The sequence below is a fragment of the Tetrao urogallus genome (assembly GCF_951394365.1).
Source record: "Tetrao urogallus genome assembly, chromosome: 5".
NCBI lineage: Eukaryota > Metazoa > Chordata > Aves > Galliformes > Phasianidae > Tetrao > Tetrao urogallus.
This window is the reverse complement of record NC_136818.1, coordinates 53,800,098-53,823,083: the sequence shown is the minus strand read 5'-3', so window position 1 is coordinate 53,823,083 and position 22,986 is coordinate 53,800,098. Positions and strand designations below refer to the sequence as shown.

General features: G+C 36.5%; 1 protein-coding gene across 1 annotated transcript in view; it reads right to left on the bottom strand.

Moving 5' to 3' along the window:
- The window catches only part of CFAP58 (cilia and flagella associated protein 58), a gene marked incomplete at both ends in the record, with an annotated part of 62,677 nt that overhangs the window by 24,085 nt on the left and 15,606 nt on the right, over positions 1-22,986 (bottom strand). Inside the window, 10 exons of the mRNA XM_079535934.1 lie at positions 292-403; positions 2,410-2,633; positions 2,999-3,139; positions 6,351-6,497; positions 9,221-9,382; positions 13,441-13,632; positions 14,757-14,839; positions 16,437-16,596; positions 18,205-18,342; positions 21,105-21,299. Of these exons, the coding sequence (XP_079392060.1) occupies positions 292-403; positions 2,410-2,633; positions 2,999-3,139; positions 6,351-6,497; positions 9,221-9,382; positions 13,441-13,632; positions 14,757-14,839; positions 16,437-16,596; positions 18,205-18,342; positions 21,105-21,299 (1,554 nt within the window). The remainder of the gene's footprint in view (positions 1-291; positions 404-2,409; positions 2,634-2,998; positions 3,140-6,350; positions 6,498-9,220; positions 9,383-13,440; positions 13,633-14,756; positions 14,840-16,436; positions 16,597-18,204; positions 18,343-21,104; positions 21,300-22,986) is intronic.

Genomic DNA, 22,986 nt, shown 5'->3' with positions numbered 1-22,986 from the left:
GTGAGGGAACCACCTCCTTCTAAATTCACCTTATGCATTCATACTCGCTTTAGCATTCTACTGGCTCTTTACAATTCCCTCTGCAATTTTTCATTGAGAAAATGATACAAAAATAACAATGATTGCATTGTGCAAGGAAGCCATTCAGCAGTTAACTATTCCTTTGGTACCATGGAAATTTCAGTCTGACTGCCCTTCCATATAATTTGCATAACAGTAAAGTAAATAGGTTTTGTGCTGTGTCACTGATTTGGAAATATGGGCTTTAGGAACTCAATACTGAGACACTACCTCGAGTTTTCTCCATCTGTGAACATTCAAGGGATTCTCCAGTTCTTCTTCCAAAACTTTGCACCGAGTCTGTTCTCTTAATAGCTCCTTCCGCATGTGATGAACCTCCTGTCTTAAGACCAGAATAAAACAAAAAAAAAAGAAACAAAAAACTCCACAATGAAACCAAACCAATCTATCCAAGGCATTAATACGAACATGAAGAAACCATTCTTCCACACATTACGACACTGGCAAAGTAACTCTTGAAATTAATAGTTGACTAAGAACACTGTATAGAAGTTCCTATAGGATAACACAGGTAGACCTCCTCATTCACTTCAATAAGAATGATTCAAAAATGGGACTTTTCATCAGTTCTCAGGAAACCTTGTTCACAACTCAATTTTTTCTGTGTACATTAAGCCCAGTTAATTCACCTGCAGTAACCTACAAATCAGAGTTATGGAATTGCCTCTGTATTGAATCTGAGGGTTTGTGTTTGGAAGAAGGTTTTAAAACAACATGGCTCACACAATCCTGTAAAGAAAACACATTGCAGGACCTAATTATGAAGAACACCGTTCTGTGGAGAAACCAACATTGATTTCTTTTACTCTTACTTCCTCTCCTCAAGGGACTCCAGACACTATTTGTTGCTGAATTTAAAATTAATTGAATGATCCAAAGATGCTTTGACAACTAAGATTCATATGCTGGGGTCAAGGAGTGAAGAAGCAGGAAACAAAAAGGTACGCTCTGCAAGGATCCAACCCTTTTGGTGGGCAGATCCTGTAAGTACTTGAAGAGGAAAGGAAGTGGAGAATCACCATATGCCTGCTCCACTGAACCTTTCCCTGCCAACCTCAGCATTGAATTTAGCTCACTAGACAAAAAAGGGCCTTTTTTTTTTTAAAGAAAAAAAAAAAAAACAACTGCGAGGTTGGACAAGGTAATGGAAAAGGAAAAAAAGAACATCTCCAATTGGCAAATCAAGAAAGCTAATTAGCAGCACAGCTGATAAATGGACTCTTTCAACAGACAGCTTTCATGATAGTTTTGGACTTCATTAAAGTATGCGATTGCTGCTGTAGTTAGCAAGAATTGATCCACCCATCATGGCATGTATAGCACTGTACCTCAATGCCTTTACTGAGTTGCAATGCTGTAACAGGCTTTCAGTTGAATGCATTTGGGCAAAGAATTCAAATCCTATTCCTGTCTGCAGTCAGTCAATGAAAACTGCAGTTGCTAGCGTTTTGTGCCCAGTTCTTTTTTATCTTACACCAAATCAAGCTAGCATAATTTCACGGGAGTCAATGGACTGACCACAGACCAAAGTAAATTTGTTCCAGTGAAGGCCAAGGAGTTATACTCATATAGTTAACCGAAATGTCTCACTCAAAAGTGTAATATCTATATAGAGCAGCACAGTGGTTCTCTGCTGACAACATGCCTGCTGCTTCTTACAAACCAAGTCTGATTCTACAGAAAAATCACAATAGCTTCATGTCAGCAAAGAATATACCTTAAGCTTGGGAGGGTTAAAAAAAAGAAGGGAAGTATTAAGCCAGAGTAGGAGGAAATAAATCAGACCAGGGCCATTAAAATTTCGTTTTAAAGAAACACAACCTTCAATGAAAATTTAACTAAATCTTTCTCTCAGAGCAAGTCTACATATAAATCTGGAAATAAAAAGCTCTGAAAATGAGTAGGAGTTTGTTATAAATATGTCAATTGCTCCCCATCCTCTGCAGATTGCCTAATAAAAAGCAGTTCCACTAATTTGGGCCCTAGGTACCACTAAGTAGCTCACTGAACTACGAACATCATCTTTGCTGCTCTCTATCAAGTTTATTCTGCAGGCAGTAACTCACAGTACAAGGTGAAATTTGGAAACTACTTCAGCTTAGGACAAGATGTTTTTTTCCTCTCTTGTATTCATTTTATATTTTAATTTTCACTGATTAGCTCCTTTGTGAACTTAATCCAGTGTGTGTAAGGTCAAAGCAAATAATCCTCTTCTCCAAGGTATAATGTTTGTTGATACAAATCTTTATCACATATGAAAATAATTCTATCTCAAATACAGAATCCTGCATGCAGTTGCTACAAAAATGTATTAATCAGATTTTCTACCTGAGTTCCTCTACATTAGCCACAGTTTTACCAAGTATTCCCTTCTCACGACGAAGCTTTCTGATCTCCAGCTTGAGAAGCCGAAGGTCTTCCATTCTCTGCCTGTACTGAGTCTCACCCTTGTTTAAGATGGATTGCTGGATTTTGATCTTTTCATAGAGAAGAGCCACCTCATCATTGCGCCGAACAAGCTGGGACCCAAGGACATCTCTCTCATTAATAACCTAAGGATGTAGGTCAAAGCAATAATCTCAGTTACAGTTCCTCAGCACAGCTTCAAAGCATCATTATTACATTTCCATCAGTGAAAATCACATGCATTAAGTTTCACTGTTATTAATGAAAAAAAAACAATAGCAATGGCTTAGCAGCTTCTCCTATTAGAGGTCAGTCTCCTGAATAATATGTAAACGACATCATTCCACTCACTTCAGTACCTTAGAATGTTTATTTCAATAGCACTACGAAGACTTTAGCACTACTTTAGAAGTACCATTTTTGCAGTAGCTGAGGATCTTGAACTTAAAAATGCATTGAACTGAGGGAACAGAATGCAGTGTGTTGGAAAAGCCAAATCTGAGATTCCTACCTGGTCATATTCCTTCTTCTGCTTCAGCCTCTCAGCATCAGCCTCAGCAATAATTTTCAGGAGTTTTCTCTCTTCTGCCTCCTGATTTTCTATAAAGTTCTTGGTCTCCAGAGCTTGTTTTTTCATCTTAAGTAATTCAGCCTAGTGGAGTCAAATAATATAGGTCAGGCGTGCTTAGTAACAACTTCTCATTATATATCTGGGATTATAAATTAGGAATACTATTTCATACATTCATTTCATTTCCTAACAAGGGCATATTTTGTTAGTTTTAAGAATAAATCTCTAAGACAAACAAGATGAAGACCCATAAATAAATATTGCAAACAGTATTTTAATAATGTTACACACAACAGAAATTTAGAAGAATTATCTATAATAATGGTTCAAGTCATAATTCAGGAGTCTCATTTAGTATTTTTTTTAATGGTGATATTTGGAGGGTTTTTTCAATTGAGTAGCTACTTTGTTGAAAAAATCTAGCAGACAAGTTCAAAGCAAGGGTGGGTTGTGAGAAAAGATAACTCATCTTGCTAGAAAGGACAGTGATCTACACTGTACAAATCATTATTTAGTCAAGATACGCTTCAGACTGGAATAAAAGAATATATGGAGAGCAGGGCAACTAGGCACAAAAGAGCAAAATTAAAGAGTGTGAGCATTTTTAGTGGAAGTGTAGAAGACTGGAAAAGGAAGGACTGCCCTTGAGCAAAATTTAAGCAGTGCATTGTTACAGTGACCATGTGCCACTAACACAAATCTTGGAAACTACCCAGTAATTCTATGCTGCTGTGATGAATGTAATTCAAGACATAAGTAGAAAAAAAAACACTGAAGTCATCTTGGATTATTAGACATTTTTAGCAGTAGGCAATTAGCTACGGACAAAGTGAAACCAGGTGACTTGTTTGTTTTCACAGATGTGGAAACTTTCAAGCCTTGACTAGAAGACACTTTCACAACTCCAACCCTTATAAAGGATAACGTTCATGAAGCCTTTTCAGAAACAGCATCGTTGAGTGCTGAAAGAATGAGGCTGCGATGAAGGCTGCACCTAAAACTATTGATTTAAGACAGAAAAATACAGTTCCATCATCATAATAAAATAACATGTTCAATTCTTACTTTAATAAAATTTTCATATTCCTATAAATGCAACTTTCATATCTCTCTTACTCAGTGTTGGATGTTTATTAGAATCCATCAGCTGAAGAAAAACGCAAGCCACTTCATATTGAAATGTGATCAAGAGTGTGCAAAAGCTGTCTACAGATGTCAAACTACACACGCATTACACATTGCTGGATAATATTTTTTTAATATATCAAAATTCTGTGTTCTCCTTATGTCACAAAAATTATGAACTGTAAATAAGGAGTGGCAGCAGATGTTGGCAGCAAACATTATGTAAACAAATCTCCCTGAAACGTACAAAGTTAAAGTAGATCTCAACAACCTTATACAGCGAAGAACACAAATGCTTTAAGCCACACACGTGACCTACAAAGTAACAGGACTTTCACTGAGATTAAATATATTGAAGATCACAATATGAGGATCTATGTACAGAGAAAAAGAAATGACAGAAAAAGTGTCAGGATTGAAACTGTTCTAAATGAGCATTTCTCATTTAAGGTTGGTTCAGAGAGTCTACAAAAAAATTGAAGGACAGTCAGCAAGAAGGAAGAATTCATACGGGACATTCATATGCCAACTTCTCAAACTGAACTCAAACCAAACTCCTGCTTAGGTTCTGAGTACTGCAGGAAGTGACGGGGTTTTTTGTATTTGCTTTAAAAATGGGAGAAAAATAAAGATTTATAGAAAATGCAAAATGGACTGGACAGAGAATGCTGAAATAACACTAACAGTAAAAAGTTTCACATTCAGATTTCTAGAAAATGCTAAAAAAATAAAAGGACAGAAGATCTTCACAGCATCTCAAACCTGGACAGCCATACTTCTTATAGCTTTTAAATACATATTTTCAAACGGTCAACTGAAACCAAAAGATGGCATTGTACTGGTTTTAATGGAGCTTGGATCAGGCATCCCATGATTCATTTGCCATGATCACACATCTTTAAGACCTTTCTGACTGCAGAGCTAAGCATAAGTCCAATGTCTCTATAATCTCATTCCTATGAATCTCACTCCTCCATGCTTTAGCACATTCTTTAAACTGATTTCCTGGGAACAGCTTGCTTCCTTCACATCAGTGCAAGCAGGACAAATTGAAGTTGGCTTGCTACACAAATAATTGGGTTTTTTTGTGCCAGTGTCAGTCAGCTTCCTCTTTGAATCCTCCTCTGCTTTAGTATTCAGCAGAAATGTTCAGGTAGTAGACCACAAAGCCCTGAAGCTATCCACTGATGTAATGTCAGTCCATGGACACACTTGCTGGTGAATAACTGACGGGGTAAACCATGTAGCAATCATATGTTTGTCAAATGAATGGCAGACAATTCTGAGGTGATGAGACAGAATTGGCAACTAGTTAAGGCAGAAAGCTGCACATGGAAAATGAGGCACTAATTGACTCCTCCATCACTGATAGAGCAACTCTGAGGCAGATCAGATACAAAAAAAAAAAAACAATTCATCACCTTTTTATGAAACTTTATTGACATCTTGTCACTACTGCAGCGTTGCTGAGTGGGGCTGAAAACCTAAGAAGTCATTGCAGCACAACAATAAGCTATCAAAAGAAAACACCGTGGAAATTGTAGAGGTTTTGTAGGTGTTGTTTGTTTGATGTGGTTTTGTTTGTTTTTTTTCTAGTGCCTAGTAAAGAGAAAAATAAGTTGTTTTGAACACAAACTCCTTCCATCTTTTGAGAGAGCAAGAAATTGTATTGAGGTTTCATCACAAATTTAATAGTATATCTAAAAAAAGGGATGCTGTCAGGGCTGAGAAGGAGGAACAGCACTTCCAGCTCAGATTTCAAGATCAGGATTGTGAAGAATAACCTAATTGGGTTTGCACTTTAAAACAACAGAGAGAGAGTTTAAAGAAAGGAAATCTTGAATTAAAAAGGTCTCCATTATAAAAGTTTAGAACAAGCAGGTTAACCGAAATCCACACTTATGCAATTTAGTATTAAAAACACTGAGTGACCAAGAGATTTAAAGCTTCAAGGCAGTCTAGGACCTTTCCAACTATAACTACAGAGATTAAATTTGTCAGATATGTGGAAGACTTGTATAACCAACAGATCTAATAAACACTTTAACTGGCTTCAATTTTTACAAAATACAGCAAAACAACTCCCACAGACCAGGAAAACAATGAAGTCTCAACAATCATGGGAGCTGCCCTTTGTAATAAGGTGTGTCTGTGTAAGGACTCTTACTTTCAATGATTCTTTTTCCCTCTCTAGTTGCTGATGTTCTAGCTGTGCCTTCGCAAGAGCTTCCTCTTTCTTTGTGATCTCCTCTTTCAGTTGATCCCCCTGATGGGTCACAGTTTTCAGTCTCTTCTTCATTTCTGTTATCTCATCCTAATAGGACAGAAAGTGATCACAGAAAGAACCAAAAAATAGTAAGTTTTTTGTGAAGGAGTTCAGGCCATTTTGATACTGGAAAACGAAACTACAGTACTTGAGAGATGTGTTATACATACGACAAGACATTATTTTTTAATACAACAGAACAAAACAGTTTCATTAAATGATGTTTTTTATTTTACGCTAGCATGATGTTGCTGGAAAAAGGTCTCCATGGATAACAACAATGCTCATTAATAATGAGTATAATAAGCCATCTCATTTGAAGTTCTAGACACAAAATAAGAACTAGCAGTCAATTGAAATTAATAAGATTTTGATTCTATCCATTTGTTTCCATGCTTCTAAGCACTGTGTTTTTCAATAATGTTGTAAACAGTTGGAACCAAGTTTTTTAGGAAAATGAATATAGCTATGAGCAAGATAAAAACATCTCTGTGAGTATAACTTATCTCCATTCTGCTTTTTTGTTAGTTTACACAAACACAAGTAGAAAAAGTGTGCTCAGAGATGAAAAATTCCCTGATATGAGAATATTTGGTATAAATTTTAGATTCAAAACACACGCCTGCTAGCACTGCAGAGATGAGGCCACCCTGACCACTCAACACAAGGGCGCCTGCCCACGCAACACTAGGGAACTGTTTCATTGACTGACTGCACTGATGGTACATGTTGTGAGACGAAGTCAAAGCTAGTAAATTCAATGCATAGACAGACATGCTCTTCTGAATCTAGCAGAAGTAGCTTTATGAGCTGTTAGACCTCTGCTGGGGGTTAACACCTCACAGAGAAGACAGAGTAGCATTTTCCACACTAATACATTCTGTTTCAATACAGAACCATATCAAGTTTAGAGCTCTTTCAGCACTGTCCACATATGCATGGATTGACGAGTGAGCAACATTTTCTTTCATGATGTAGTCAAAGATCTTGAGTCATGACACTGCAAACAGTAGTGAGAAAGTACTGATTACCAGTCTGACAGGTCTTACAAAAAAAAAAAAAAAAAAAAAAAAAGGCAAACATGGACTCCACACTTATTTGGTGGTCCAGACAAACAATTCAGTTAATTGGAAATAGATGTAATAATACGCCAGTAGGCTCATCTACCTGCACACGTCATGTTAAAAGCAGGTTTTACTAAATAGCCCATAAGTCTCTTAACTAAGGATTGATAGATTTTAAATCTACTGCCCAGATATATACCCAAATACATTCCTACTTCTCTAGTTGATGAAGAACACTAAGACAACACAATTATTTTGCAATTTTGCAATATTAGGTTTCCTAATCAACTGCTGTAAACAAATGAGCTCCTAACAACAGAAGAAACCTCAGAGATGAACGCAAAATATATTTGTATCATACTGAACGCCTGCCAGCATGGAGATCATCAGTAAGGTGGGGACCCTTCTGTGTTATGCAATCCACAAACACCTTTATCGAGCTTTACCTAAACATGTTTGCGCAAATTTGTTTTACTTTACAAAAGTACTTTCTGAAAAGTTTTACTTTACTAAGTTGAAGTATAAATAACAGCCTCTAATAACTTGAAACTTGAACAGTGTTATTTATGCCGCCATGTAACACTCAAACACTGAAGAGACTGACGAGTTCATTGCTTCTTTATATGATTGAACAGTTCTTCCTAAGTAAGAGAATTTATACTGGATATATATTAAAAAAAAAAATATCAGCATTGAATTGCAATTTTTTTTTTTTTATAACTATTTTTCCTAAGGGATTGTTTGGGAGTAGCAAGAACCGCAGCATCACTTCTAGAACGTATTCTAATGACAAGAGGCAGGTAGTGGACAAGCAAAGCATTTCACTCACTTAATAAAACAGTTCATTCCTAATCAAATCAATCAGCAAGTAGGATAGGTATTTGGACATTTTGTTCCCATCTGCTTCTCAAGCAAAACACCTAACTATTCGTATCAGAGCATAAATTGTAATCTATTATGATTATGTTATAAAAGCATTACTCCAAAATGACCAATACTGTAAACTACAGCTATCCAAGGTCCCAGGCTTTGTCAACCACAGCAGGACTAGTATAGTATTGTAGATCTTTACATCAGAATAACAAAGTGCATTCTTAGGTGATCTGTTTTCTTCCTCAAGTATTGTTAGTGAGATCCTGAAGGCAAAGTTATGAATGGAAGGAATCATTATCAGAGGAAGATGACACTCACTGAAAGGGACAAGGTAGAAGCATTTACTTCTGCCAGAAAATTCTCCTTCAGCTGAGAAAGTGTTCCCTCCGCATTCTAAAGCACAATTCACACTACTGCTTACGTGCATACAAAGATAAGGAGGCAACCTTATTCCCATTAAACTCTTTCTCTCAAGCAGACCCTGCAACTTCTAAAGGGATTGGATTGAGTGGGTTCAAGGAGGAAAGAAAGAAATTTATTTTCTGATAGTGTTGTATAAATCCATATTTCCATTACATTGTGATTTTGTGTGCAGTTTGAAGTAGGAGTATTACCATACAATGACTGTGAATTCCTATTTCCAGCCCAAATCCATACTGTCCAGATAAACATGCAGGGATCTAAAACATTCATTTTCCCAGAGGAATTCAGAAATCATTTCTGCAATTAAGCCAGTGAGTTTTCCTTTTAACAAAATAAAAGTAGATCAGAAAATTAAAACAAAACAAAACACAATATAAGCAAAGATGGAAACACAAGAGAAAACTATTATACCTTTGCTTCAATCAGATTTTTACTGTACAGGTTCCTCTCTGTTCTCACAGTTTCACAGTGGTTTTGTTGCTGTTTTAATTTAATCTCAGATTCTTCTATTTTCTTCTCATAATCACAGATCTTCACTTCTCGTATTTCAACATCTTTCAGGTGCTGGAGGACCTGAAGCAGAAAGAAGGAAAAGAATGTGATTAAATCATCATAAGATTATTGAAATGGGTTGAGTTCATGATTTTAATCAAGAGCAACAACTCCAGATCTCCATGATAAGAAGTTGAATCTACAGCTAAAATCACTTCTGTCCAAGTAAAAGTTTAACCTTTTTGGATTGCTTAACAGAGAGGAATTTTATTTCAATCTGATACCATGGTTGTTTCCTTCAAGATTAAAACTTACAAATATACACATATTTAACTTAAAAACAATCTACTGGAAGTATCACCACTGAACTGGCTCAACAAAATCAACATAAGCAGCTTCCATTAAGAATGGCCTTAGGTTATTACAAAGCAAAGCTAGACTTGGAACATGATTTTGGAGGTCATTGGCATGATAAGATGGATAGAAAGACAACATTTTCAAAAAAGCCCTGCATTTACACCTCTACTGTGAAATCCAGTTGACTTCCAAAGCCTCAACTTTTAAAAAAAATAAGAATACATATCTGATCATAAACTGTAGATTCCAAACTTGAATCTCAATAAGCAGGTAATCACAATTACTTTTTCCCATTAAAGAGGATAAATAATGATTCACTAAAGAGAACAGAGTAACATAGCAGATTGTCGACAAATGATCATATGAAGCATCAATGAATGAAAATACAGAATGTGACAGACACCTTCATTAAATAGTTACCAACATAACAATACATAAGAATTACTACACTGAAAGAGCAAAAATTCACATAATTGCTAATCATTATGGTGGGCTTCCTAATGTACACTTCTTAATTTTTTTTTTTTCCAGAATAAGAATCTTCCTCTTACCATACAAATACGAAAACCAAGGAACACAGGTATTAGTCAAATAGAATCCAATGCTTTCATTGATAGAAAGAGATGATAAAAATAAAAATAAACTAAGGAGCACATGTCAGGAACATCATTTTTTTGAGGGGTTCCCTGCCTGAGGGAGAAAGGAATGCCATACTTAAAAGCCAGGAAAAAGATGAAAGCATTAAGCAAAAAGCTGAGGAATCTTATGGACAAAATCCAGGAAAGAAGTTCACTTACAACAGCACTGCATAGCCAGATCTCCAGACTGGTTTTGAAAGCAGCCATTTGAGCTCTGATTTACATTTGATGCAGAAGCATATAAAAATGTTTACATCAGATAGTCAATAACTGCTAAGTTTGCAGTCGGCAAAGTTGTCCCTTGCTTAGCAGTAAAGCCTTGTTAGGTCTAACTACGGGGCAGGAGCTTAATTAATTGATTATTCTATCACAATCCACTCTGAAGATAGGGGATTGCTAAATATAGAAAATGTTATTACAGCACAGGAATACAATTCTAGTACATTTGAAGCTGACTGCAGAGGATCCTAGGAACTGCTTACAGTGCAATACAAAAACATAGCCTCAGTTTATAACCCACTCTTGCCTTTTCCCTTTCTGTTAAAAACAACCTGTCAATAGTAATAGTAGGGAGTAGAAATCAATAAGGTATGCTTTCAGTTAGCACCACAGCAATCAGAGGCTGGAGCAAGATTTGAAAGTAGGTCACTCTATCTGTAAATCTTTTGCTTGGTTTTGATGCAATCTAAGTGCAATAAGCTCATGGACTAAGTTTCTCAATGTGGTGCTCATAGTCAGGATGCTGACTCTGCTTTTTCAGGAGTTACTAAACTCAAATGATTCCCTCTCATAAATCCAGAAAAGATATATGCAATGTTTCTCAATAGAATATCCTCAATTATGACTGTGCTGATTGTACACACCTTTCAGATTTGGTAATGAGAAACCAAAGCTAAGCAGAAAGAATTCAAAATTGACAGTCTCCTTCTGTACACAGAATTTTCACCTGCTTACTTCATTCATTTGGTGCTGGTTACCTGTTCAGCTTAGTGAACCTACTCAACAACTCAGCTCTGGTACTACCCTTATTTGCTTATCTTTGTTCAACAACTCTGAGAAGTCCTTCTTGTGTCTTAATGATATACCTATGCTTCAGATGGACTCAAAGAGTTACTTCACTACTTGCTTTCTAAAAGCCTAAATCTGTCACTGGAAAACCAAGATTTCATAATCTAAGTATTTCAAGCCAAAACAGAAATATTCTACTGATGTTTGTAGCTAAGGAACCCAAGCTACACAACAAAGAGCAAACAGATTTTTTCATATTTGTACAGGTTAACTGAGAAGTAATGCAGCAAGTAATGCTGGCTTGAAATGGTACAAGTGACCAGTCAGCCAGCCAAAAATTAGAAGAGCAAGACTAAGCTAAATTCTCACTATGAAAATATTTTATTCCTGTGGATGTAACTCTGTTCATCAGTTACTCCCCAGTAAATAATGATTTTGAAAGAGCAGCTCTGCAACTACAAATTCAGTCCTGCTGTAAATAACAAGGCAACTTTTAGAGAGAGCATGGCTCTGTCAGCCTTTGTAGGATTTCCAAGAAATCTTTGGACTTAGATGGGCTTGGCTCTTTACAAGCTCTTCCATAATTCAGAAGGAGTACAGCAGGATCTTTTAGAGATTGATTGGTAGTAAAATACAAGAGTGTTGACCTATGGTGAAATGGTTCCTGTATTATGTAAGTTTTAGCACATTTTCTCCATTTACACATCTGAATACATCAAACACTGAACCTAAATATTACCTATGAAAAATAGTAACCACGATACTCCCTCCTCTTTCTACCCTTGTATTTTATCCTGTGTTATCCTTCTCACGTAGGGAACCTCTGCAGGGACATGACCATCATCTCACAAAATCCCATGGTCAAAACTACTCCTGCCTCTCCTCACCTGCAAGTTGAATCAAGAATTGCCCCTTTACTGAACCAGAGAAGCACGGAAATCCTTTGTAAAATTGAAGTCACAATACAGGCATTATTATACAAACAGCTCAAGTGTCACAACCCATTTACTCTGCCTTGTAGGTGATGGAAAATTTACATGCAAAGTGACAGGAAAAAAAGAAAAGAAAACCAAACATTTTTCACTTTAACCCTCAAAATATTGTGAGTAATCTTAATCAAAAGTGAAAGCAAAAGCCTTGTAGTTCTGAATGTTATGAATTACTCCCTGGCCCTAGTTTACAACATTCTTAATTCATATGTATTCTGTTAGAAATGCACTACGAGGAAAAGATGCAAAATGTAACTTTGCAATGAAGATGTATCTCACTTCCACAGAATATTATTCCTAGGTAATGACAAAAGGTAATCCAGAGATGGGAGCATGCATCATTCAAACAACAATTTTAAAGCCCCTGGTCACATTTAGCTGAAAAGGATAATTCTAAAGTGAAAAAATAACTTCTGAGTTGAAACACCTTGAAAGCCAATCCCAGTAAATCAATGATCTTCTTGGAGGGCCCTTCAGTGTGATCTTCAGCAGCTAATGGAATATGTCACAACCACGTTCCTGTGTACAGTTCAGGAATAAAGCCATAAAGAATAATGGGCACAATACAGCACAAGTTTTATGCAGTGTTTGTCTGTAGTTGGTACTGGAAAATCCATTCTGTAGATGAGATTGAACATGATCAGATGTTTTACACATACTGGCATTAATCATACAAAATGCTGATCTCTTACAAAGATGTTAATCACTGTAGTCTCTCACTAGCTTCAACAGAATTTGAGGATGTCAGTAGTATTAAAATAAGGTCCTTTGCAGACAAAACAGAACAATCAAAGATTAATTTCCAACTGCATGCAAGAGTTGCAGTTGCAGAACTGAGCTATGAGAAGCCAGAGGCTCTGGTTCAAACTCCCACCCTACTTTCACTTCCCAGATGATTGAAGAATAGGAGAACTACACAGCTATACCCCAAGCTTCTCGTAGAATAAGTAGTCATTGCTAAGGTTTCCCCAGAGAGACTTGAAACACAGTAGTGGACAACACACTTCAAAGAAGAAATCTTTGTAAACTGCCTGAAAACCATTTATCAAAGATTTCTCCCATCAGAACATAGGCAAATGAATGTCTGATCTTCACGGCTTCACAAGTTAAAAGAGCAAAAAACAACTTGCACAAAAAGGTGTTCTACCTTCTGTTTGAGATCACTGGCTTCACTGATGAAACAATCTCTATCTTTCTCCAACTGGTAAATAATCTTCCTTTGTTTCTGAGCTTCGTTCTTATAATTTTGAATTTCTTCTTCTAAGTTTTTCTTGGACTTTTCATGAAGCTTGACCAAATCTATCTGCTTCTGAATGGCATTGGTGGCCTTGTTCAAGTTCTGCAGGAGAAACCACAAAATAATGACTCTTGAGATGAGAAAAGCAACACTGCCACCACTGTGGCAAAAATATGCCATTATCTAAGTGGATTGTGAACTTCCTAATGCTATTATCTCCTATCTAATTTGCTCAATTGAAATACTTGAGCCTCAAATCTGATTTTAAAAAGAAAAGGCAATCTCTCACAGAGCTGCCAAGTAGTACTTATTCTGATTTGAAGTTAAAACACTAATATCTGCATTACAGAAAAAAAATTGGATGGGATTGTTTACAAGCAGTATAATTAATGACTGAAAAAGCCTTGCCAACATCAAGGCATTTAGACTGTAAAGCATGCCAGTAGCCAATAAAATAACTTCCTTCTCATTTAGTAAACAGCAATTTCAAATTCACCAAGCGTGGTTTGAACTTATACACAGAGATTACACAAAAAAACCCAAGATATCATTAAAAAAAACCCAAACAACTAGCTTTCTAGTCCTCCTTTGGAATTTCCCAAATTCAAAGCAAGTATTTACTATCTGTGAAGTCTTCATCTCTGTCAAGGCACAAGACTCCATACCAAGAAAAGCATCTCAACCAAAGTAATCTTTTAGCATTGATTTTACTAGATTACACTTCAGGAATGACAATACCATGAGATGCTATCTTGCAGTACAAAAAACTTTGGGCTGTTGGAAAATAATCAGTAAGAGAAATGGACTGAAAAAGCAAAGATTAATATTAGCATAGTCTGCTAAACTGTTACATGGTGCACTAACATTTGGGTTTGTTCTTTGGCTACCACAGACTTAATTTGCCTAGATTAATATTAACTTTGATATGCTACAGAGTGTAAAGTACAGTTATAATCAACTTTTCAGACATTAAACAATGGGTTTTCAAGATCAAAACGTCATTTTTGTTTAACTCCATGATGGAGTAAAACTTAGAAATATTTCATGAGTATTAGAACTACTTCAGTGCACACTATAGAAGTAGTACAAGCACCTGCTTAAGGATCTGATTGTTTGACTCATCATTTATCCTACAGTATTTATGTCTCTCTGTCAGAGTTTAAACTATAGACATTTCACTCTCAAGTCATCAAATTTGTTTATCAGTATTACAAATGCAAGGTCACCTTGCTCAGTGTATCCTTCTCCCTCACAAGATCATCTATAGCTTTCTTGTCAATCTCTGCTTGCTTTTTGGCAACCTCCAACTCTAGAGAAAGAGAGGAAAGAGTGTAAGAACGAATTCAAACAGAACAGCTGTAAACATGCAGAACTTACTGGACTTAGTACAAACTCTTAGCATTATATGAAAAGTTCAATAACCATTGAGCCTATTTTACAACCCTCAGGTATCAGGAGGTTAATACTTATTTCAGTATTTAGAAGAACTCAGGCACAATAATTAATGTGGTATATTTGGTTGTTCAAGATACCACAAAATTTAAATTTTAAGAAATTATGGAGCGCACTGAAAATCAGATGCTTTTAACAAATTTCAAAGTGAGCACCCAAAAAATTGAAGCACTTTGAAAAGTAGGAACTTTCAGAGTCATTCTAATCCATTTAAGTAAAATCCAGTTCTCCTTTGAAGCAGTGAGATTCTGTTGGCTTCAGTGGAGTTAAAACTACTTGCCATGGGTTAAGATTAACATGGCACACATGCTATTAAAAGTCCATATATATAAACTATTGTGCACATGTTTTCACTTCATTTTAAAATTAATTACAAAGTGTTACATTAACACAACAGCTCAGGAAATGCAACACACTGGATTGCTAAGAGATGTCCAATATTGCAAGAGTAGCCATTCACAGGCATTCTGGTATGGATCTGATCCTTTAAGTTTCTCTCTCTAGTACCAAGCATGGCTTTGGGCTGTGTAAGCAAAACGCTTGTGGGAAAGCTTTTCCACCCTTGCAGAGATGCATGGAAAACAGACATGATTTTGCATAAACACAGATACATAAAGGCATTAACATCCCATACATGCAATCTCTTCAGGACACAAGCTGGAAGCAAGGGAGAGCAGGAAGACTAATCCATGATTGTATCAACTTGAACTAGGTCAGGTTTCTATCAAAGGATTTTTTTTTAGGGGGGGGGAAGGCAGGTATGTTGTCCCAAACGTTTGACAACTTCATAATATTACTTTACCAAAAACATTTTCAATATTTCTTCTGAAAATCACTTTGAAAAGTGTTTATTTTTATTTCAAAACATTTTACTTTGAAATTTAGTTGCACTTTAAAAACATCTTTTACTATACCCAAGGAATTTTCTTCCAAAATGTACATTTGAAAGATCTTTCTCAAAATATTGCAGACCTGCTAGCAAGTAAAAGCCATTACCTGTACAGCTTTAGTATATCTGCTGACCAACTGAAGCCCCAAATATACCATAACTAAATTTACCAGCTTGCCTGCAAGTATCTTTTTTTTCCATGCTGTAACTATTCTGCAGAATCCAGCAGAATCAGAGAAGTTAAGAAAAATAGTGCCTTATCCGTGTCTGTTTTCAGTAATTTCCAACCCTTTTCCACTGGCCAGAGCAGGAGCAATAAACATACACTGGGGGCAACAATCCTTATGACATAGCACAAATTTGCACATCACAAAGTTCAGTAAAATCTTCTGTATCTGCAACCCATACATGCTGCAATGTGAAAAATCTGAAAAAGTTTTATAAAAATCATTCCAACTGTCATTTGTACAGTATCATACCAAGAGCATGATTCTGAAAAGATGCACCTTGAATGAACAAGTGGTGAATCAGAGGACAGATCCATTCATCAGATTAAGGCACCTACCTCTCTCTAGACCGGATATTTGACTTTTTAGGGTCTCTTTCTCATGTCCTGCAGCAACTTTCTTTTCCTCTGCAGCACGTAACTTACCCTGGAGAACATCTCTTACTTTATTCATCTTTGAAATTTCAAGGTGCATTTGAGTCAGTTCATCATCTCTGGCCTATAGAAACCAACAAGGAGGGAAAATGAAAGCAACCACAGAAAGAAATCTCTGTACATGGTACGTACTTGTTCTAAGAAATTCAGTGCACCAGCGAGCAAAGGTTTAAGTGTTGTGGGTCACCTAGAAGATGATCAGTAAATAATTGAACAATATAAAAACAAAACAAACAATTTAAAGTTAAGGGAAGGAAAATGATAATCAAGTCTCATGCTTTAAAGCTGAAGATAATCCACAAGAAAACCCCCGTACACAAACCTCAAGCAGTACTACACAGTCTTACAGATTAAATATGGGCAGCTCTGATTTTCCTTGAAGGAAAGACGCAGTGATTGTGAAGAGAAAGATCTCTAGTGCAGTTCAGTGGTATGGCAGGTATTTGGTATCCCCATTCTTTCTATAATCCATTGCTTTTAGAGAGAAAAGTTTATCTCATTTGCTCTACAGTCAGAAGAGAAAATAATTAAAACACAGCTAAATGAAAATTAAGGAATGAGTTACCAAGAATGAAAACCACTTACCACAACAGGAACTTGTCTGTTTTCTTTTAAGAATTAAATATGACTTTCTCAATATAGTTTCACTGCTGGTTTTTACAGCCATCATAGACTGCGTTCCATACAGAACCTCAGGTATTTGTTATGTAAGATGATAAATCCTGGTAGGTACAGTGTATCTCCTGGCAGGATATGAACCTTCTCAGTTCTTCCAGACAATCAGGAGAACTACGAATTCTTTCACAGTTCAGATTCCCAACACCATATTAGATGCACTCAGTGTTCCTATGTTCAGTATTTTAACCCCAGTGATGATACAAAATGCAAGGTATGGTAGACAAAGTAACAATACCTAATGCTTAGAAATTACTCTATCCCTCAAATTCTCTCAACATAGCTCAAAAATCATACGCAGGAATCATCTAATCCTTCCTCTATTGAAACTCATCTGCTTCTGTGTGGTATAAAACGACTTTTTAACAATGTAAAGTTCTAAGTAGCATGACTACAGTCAGAGAGAAATACAAGGACAGCCCTCAAAGTAATGCTTCCTATTTTATTATGTTGGCCCATGACATTAAAGGCAGATGCTGGTTATATGGCAATAGAGGCTGAACCTTCCCACCAATATTCCATTACATTTTGTTGCCACGTGACAGATGGCAGCAGAAGGGCAGACTGAAGAAATGGGTCTGACATGGAAGCGCAGATGAAGCAAAGGTGTGTTACTGAATTCCACCATGAAGAAAAAATGGGATCTAGTGATGTTCAAAGCTTGCTTTTGTTTATGGAGGTTTATGGAAATCAAGCAGTGGATGTGAGCACAGTGATGTAGTGGGTGATGCATTTCAGTAGTGGTGACAGTCAGTCATCTCCATTGGTACAGATATTTACAAGAGAGGTACAAGCTTTTGTTCATCACTGGCAAAAATGCACAGCTAATGATGGTGACTATGCTGAAAAACAGCATTTTGTAGCTGAGAATTTGCTCCATCAAATAGTGTTACTGTGCTCTTTGTACCTGCTGCAGTTTCCATGGAAATAAATAGGAGGCATTACTTTCTGAGCAAACTGCATATCTGACAGGATGCACACACCTTCTGGTACTTACTTTCAGTTCCATTGACTTTTTGTGAAGATCCTGCACTACTCCTTGAAACATCACACTGTGCTGCTCACTCTCTTGCACAAGCTTCTTATTTCTCATCTGAAGTTGCTCAAGTTCCTTACCAGTTCTTTCATTCAACATCTGATAGATTAAGGAACAATCCTATTAGTTCTTCTTAATCTGATTACAATATATACATATACATGAAGACAGAACATTCCGTCTCCCCAGGAGATAAAAGCTGCTGCAGATTGTTGTCTGCTTACAATCCACTCTTCATTGCTGATGAAACTACTAATATGAAATATGAGAAATGTTCATATGAAATGATAATTTCTAATGAATAACACAGCCAGTGTCATTTTTTCTGGAAGCTTAGCAGGTCTCTCTCAGGTGGTGGATAAATATTTTAATTCACATTAGGCATTTGGCAAGCATCATGCAACACAATCACTTGGTACATATAATTACTGAAAATCAGTATGCGATTCAAATGACTTCAATCAGTACAAGGCAAGGGAGCTCTGTCTCTTAGTGAGCAAATTCTACATTAATATGCCAATAGCATTTATCTGGGTACATGATTTGCTGAGACCAGGACCCAACCATTTTCTTCTCTAATTTGTCTTCAGTCAAAAGCTCAGAACAGCAGTTTCATGGTTTGTATGGTGTACACATACATCAATATTGGATCCACCAGTGTTTTTTTCTGCTTGATGAGACTTCCTGTAACAATCATTACTCCTTAAGTGAGGAAATAATGACCATCATATTTCACACTTCAAGTATATACATGCAGTAAACCAATGAAGTCAATACATACTATCCTATTAAAACAAAATAAGAGAAGCAGGATATCACTCTTCCAAATACATGTGAAAAGAAGACAACATGAAAACAGCTTATGTTATGAATGTCAGGATTACACTGTTTCTGAGTATTCTTTGTTCAAACTTGGTCATGGGTGGAGTGAAGCCTACAGCTGCTGTACCAAACCAACTTCACTGTCATTCAAGCAATAACAGATTATAAATTAGAGTGGAGCAAGAGCAGGCATCATAGCCAACTACAGTTCAGTTGATAAAAAATAACCTTATTATGTGGCAATATTTGAGTCACCTCCTCTTACAGATCTCTAACTGAACTCTAGATTACCCTATGTTTGAAAAGAATTTTTTTTGTGAAGGACAATGCAGTGATTCCAGAGACAACTTCAAGCTATGACAGGCAATCAAAACAGTGCAGCAGCCTGGTTAATTAGCCTAGGCATGGCACTTTATGGGAACTTTCAGTTTCTAGGACAGTTTGGACAATTGAATGCTCCTAAAGTAAGCATTTAGAAAGCCCAAAAGAAGCTATAGAAAAGAAGACAAAGAATACTGCAAAACCTCGATTCACAGACATCCTGATTAAAAACAGCATATCTTGGCAGATTGTGAAGATGCCCTCAAGAACTACTTGGTGATATTTGGACAGTCATAAAGTAATTTAGATTGGAAAAGATCTTAAGAGATCATCAAGTTCAACCACCAACTTGACATACCAAGTTCACCTCTAAACTACATCTCTTATTGCTGTTTCCATATAGATAAATATAAGTAAGTACCACTAGTATATATGTGGTATGTGATATATAGTAATATAAATAAATATAAATTAAATACCACTAGTGAAGGGGACTCTACCACTTCCCTGGACAGCCTGTTCACCTGACTATATTCTCCATGGATAAATTATTCCTAAAATCCAGTCTAAACCTTTCCTAGCAAAACTTGAGTCTGTTTCTTTGCATCCTACCACCTGTCACCTGAGAAAAGGTGACAACCTTCTTAGTGCAGTCTCCTCTATGACAGTTGTAGAGAGTGATGAGGTCTCCTCTCAGCTCCTTGTCTCTGGACTAAACTACTCTATTTTCCTTAGCTGCTTCTCACAGCATTTGTTTTCTCATTATTTCATCAGCTTTGTTGCTCGTCTCTGCACATACTTCTTGAGCAACTCATTATCCTTCTTGTAAGGAGGAGAAATTCAGATAAACAAGCAAGTGTAAATTCAGAGAAATAATCATGTTTTCCTTATCTCTTTTTGCTAAGTATTTTACTAAGAGTATACATTGGAAAAAAAAAATTCACAAACTTCTACCCTCACCAATTCAGAGACCCAAAGGGAAGAAAAAGCTATAAAACCCATAAATTTACTACATACACAACAACTCCCAAGAAAGTTTCCCTTGAGGTGGACTGTTATACAGTGATGAGATCTCTCCTGCCATTTACTGAAATTGCTTCTCTGAGAGTTTCTCAAAGTCAGGGGAAATGGACTGAAAACCTGAAAATTCAAACACTTCCAGAACACTATGTTAGTACATTTCCAGATAAAGTTTTTGGAAACAGAAAGAGGAATATCAATCAAAAAGGTTTACGAAGACAATTCTCTGCCCTTTGACAGAAACACTTCCACAAGCTTGAGAGGTAGGTGAAAATTATTGTGACAGAGAAGAAAAAAAGGGATCAGACTTAAAATGGCTTTACCCATGCCACTACATTCAATCAGTGGCAAAAGGGGCAATATGTGCCAGAAGTGCAACTCAGCAATCTCCGTTACTATCATTAGTTCATCTGTGCTTCACAGACTCTGTCTCATTCACTATCATCTTTTCAGGATGAGATGATCTCTAATTACACCACTGTGCTTCATTATTGATTTCTGGGAGAAACTTTATCTGAAAACTGTCATCTGCCTTCAAATATTTGTTAGTTTTTAAAATTATATAAAAATAAATAATTAATAGAATTTATTGACTTCAAATAATCTCCCTGCATTTCCTTTCAGGAAGATCAAATTTCTTCTTATTTCAAAATTTGACTCTAACTTTAGACCAGATGAAAAGTACGCCAATGCCATACCTTCTGCTCTTTCAGATTTTGTTCCATTTTCAGTTGTTCCTCTTTGTTCTTTTGTACACGTTGCTGTAAATTCTTGATCTCAGCCTGCTTATTAACTATTTCAGCTTGAAGATTTTTCAGATCCTTGTCCATTTTTTCTTTCTTCCGAGCTTCTCGTGATACCTCATTGTTACGCATTTGGATTTCTTGCTGAAGCTGTAATAATAAAGAAAACAAAAATTTAAGTTCCATTGCCTTTTAATTAGGCATAAAAGGCCTCTCACCTCTCATGCTTAATGTTAAGAACAATGGCTTCTATTCTACTGCATCCACTACTGCACAGATCTGAGAAGTAACTGTTATCTAATAGCAGACTAGAAATCCTGTAGTAGGTAACCTATTTACTGATCGTGAGAAGTTGTTAAGCACTGTCCAGATCATGCGTGGAGGAGGGTCCAGTAGAGCTCAGATACACAGAACATTCCTCTGGAGATGTAGCGGCACAAATGTATTTTCTGTTACAAGTTATTAGTAAAGTGGTATTTTTTGAATGCAGGGTTAAAACAAACTTGGATTGAATGCTATATTGCAAGGATTTTTGTGTTTTTTTTCCTACTGCACCAGCAGAAACACTTATACTGACACAGAAAAGACAGAGGTGTTCAAGCAGCTATTCACAATTACTCTCAATATTTCTGCTCTCAATACTCCTCAGCAGAAACTTTGAAAGAAATTCTCTCTCACATTTCATAATGTCCTTGTGACTTCTGCTCTCTCTGTCCCCAAAAATGTGATGGAGCAGAAGCACCAGAGAATATCTATAGGAGGTTGATCCATGTGGAAAAGTCCAGTTCAGAGACCAGCAGTTGGAAGATGCTCTTCACTTATTGATTCTTCTCCCTATCAGGGCACAAATGAAAAGTTGGCAGAACTGCCAGAGCCTTCAACTGGTTCTTCAAAAAACGAAAAAAAACAAAAAACCAAACCATTGTTATTTAAGCAGTCTGAAGTGGAAAATGATTTTGTTTCGGAAGAATGGAAGGTGGTTCTATGCACTGCAGCAATCCCAAAAATTAAAGGGCCAATGAAGTAGGTACCAAAAGATTAAAGGTGGCAAGATTCAGTAAGATTTGACAGGAGTTTCACTTCTTTCTTTTCTCTCAGTGCTGACAGAAAAACAAATACTTACATTCTCTTGTATTACATACCCAATTAAGTGCTTTAGAAACAGAAAATAATACTGTGCATGGAACACAGGCACATCAACCCTTTCATACTTGTGATTAATAAAAACTGCAAGCTAAACGCTGCTTCCTTCTCTTCCTTATTCTTTGAGTGTTCTTCTCTCCTATCTTGCTCCAGTCCTTATTTATGTTTTTCTTTACATTCCTTTATTCTTCGTTGTTGTATTTTTGTATGTTGAAGCAGCTTTTCTGATCTACTTTCTCTCCATCCAGTGGGTATCCTATTGATCCTATGTTTCCTGTATCACTAGCTGCTATATGCATTTAAAGAAAGCTATACATATAGCTCAATAAAGAGGCCTGTCTATTCAGATGTTCAGAAAAATAGAAAGCCTCACTTACAGAGCAGACAAAGAAAAGCAGAGATAGAACGTGAGTGCTCTGTACAGACACCAGTGAAGCGAACAATTATTTATTTAAGCTCAAAATCAGCAGGTAGAAGTCAGTGTAATAAAGTTTTTAACCATTAGAAAAAGTGAGGTTTTGAAAAAGCTTTCCAGAAGCAGTGCAGGAGGAAAGAGCCTAATCGGCTATTAAGTCAGAATTTGGTACATTCTTAAAAATAATTGCATGGCATCATACAACAATCACAATCAACAGAAAGTGAACAAGGATCAAAATTCCAGGTCAGTGTTCTAAGTTGCTCTTCAGAAGCACAG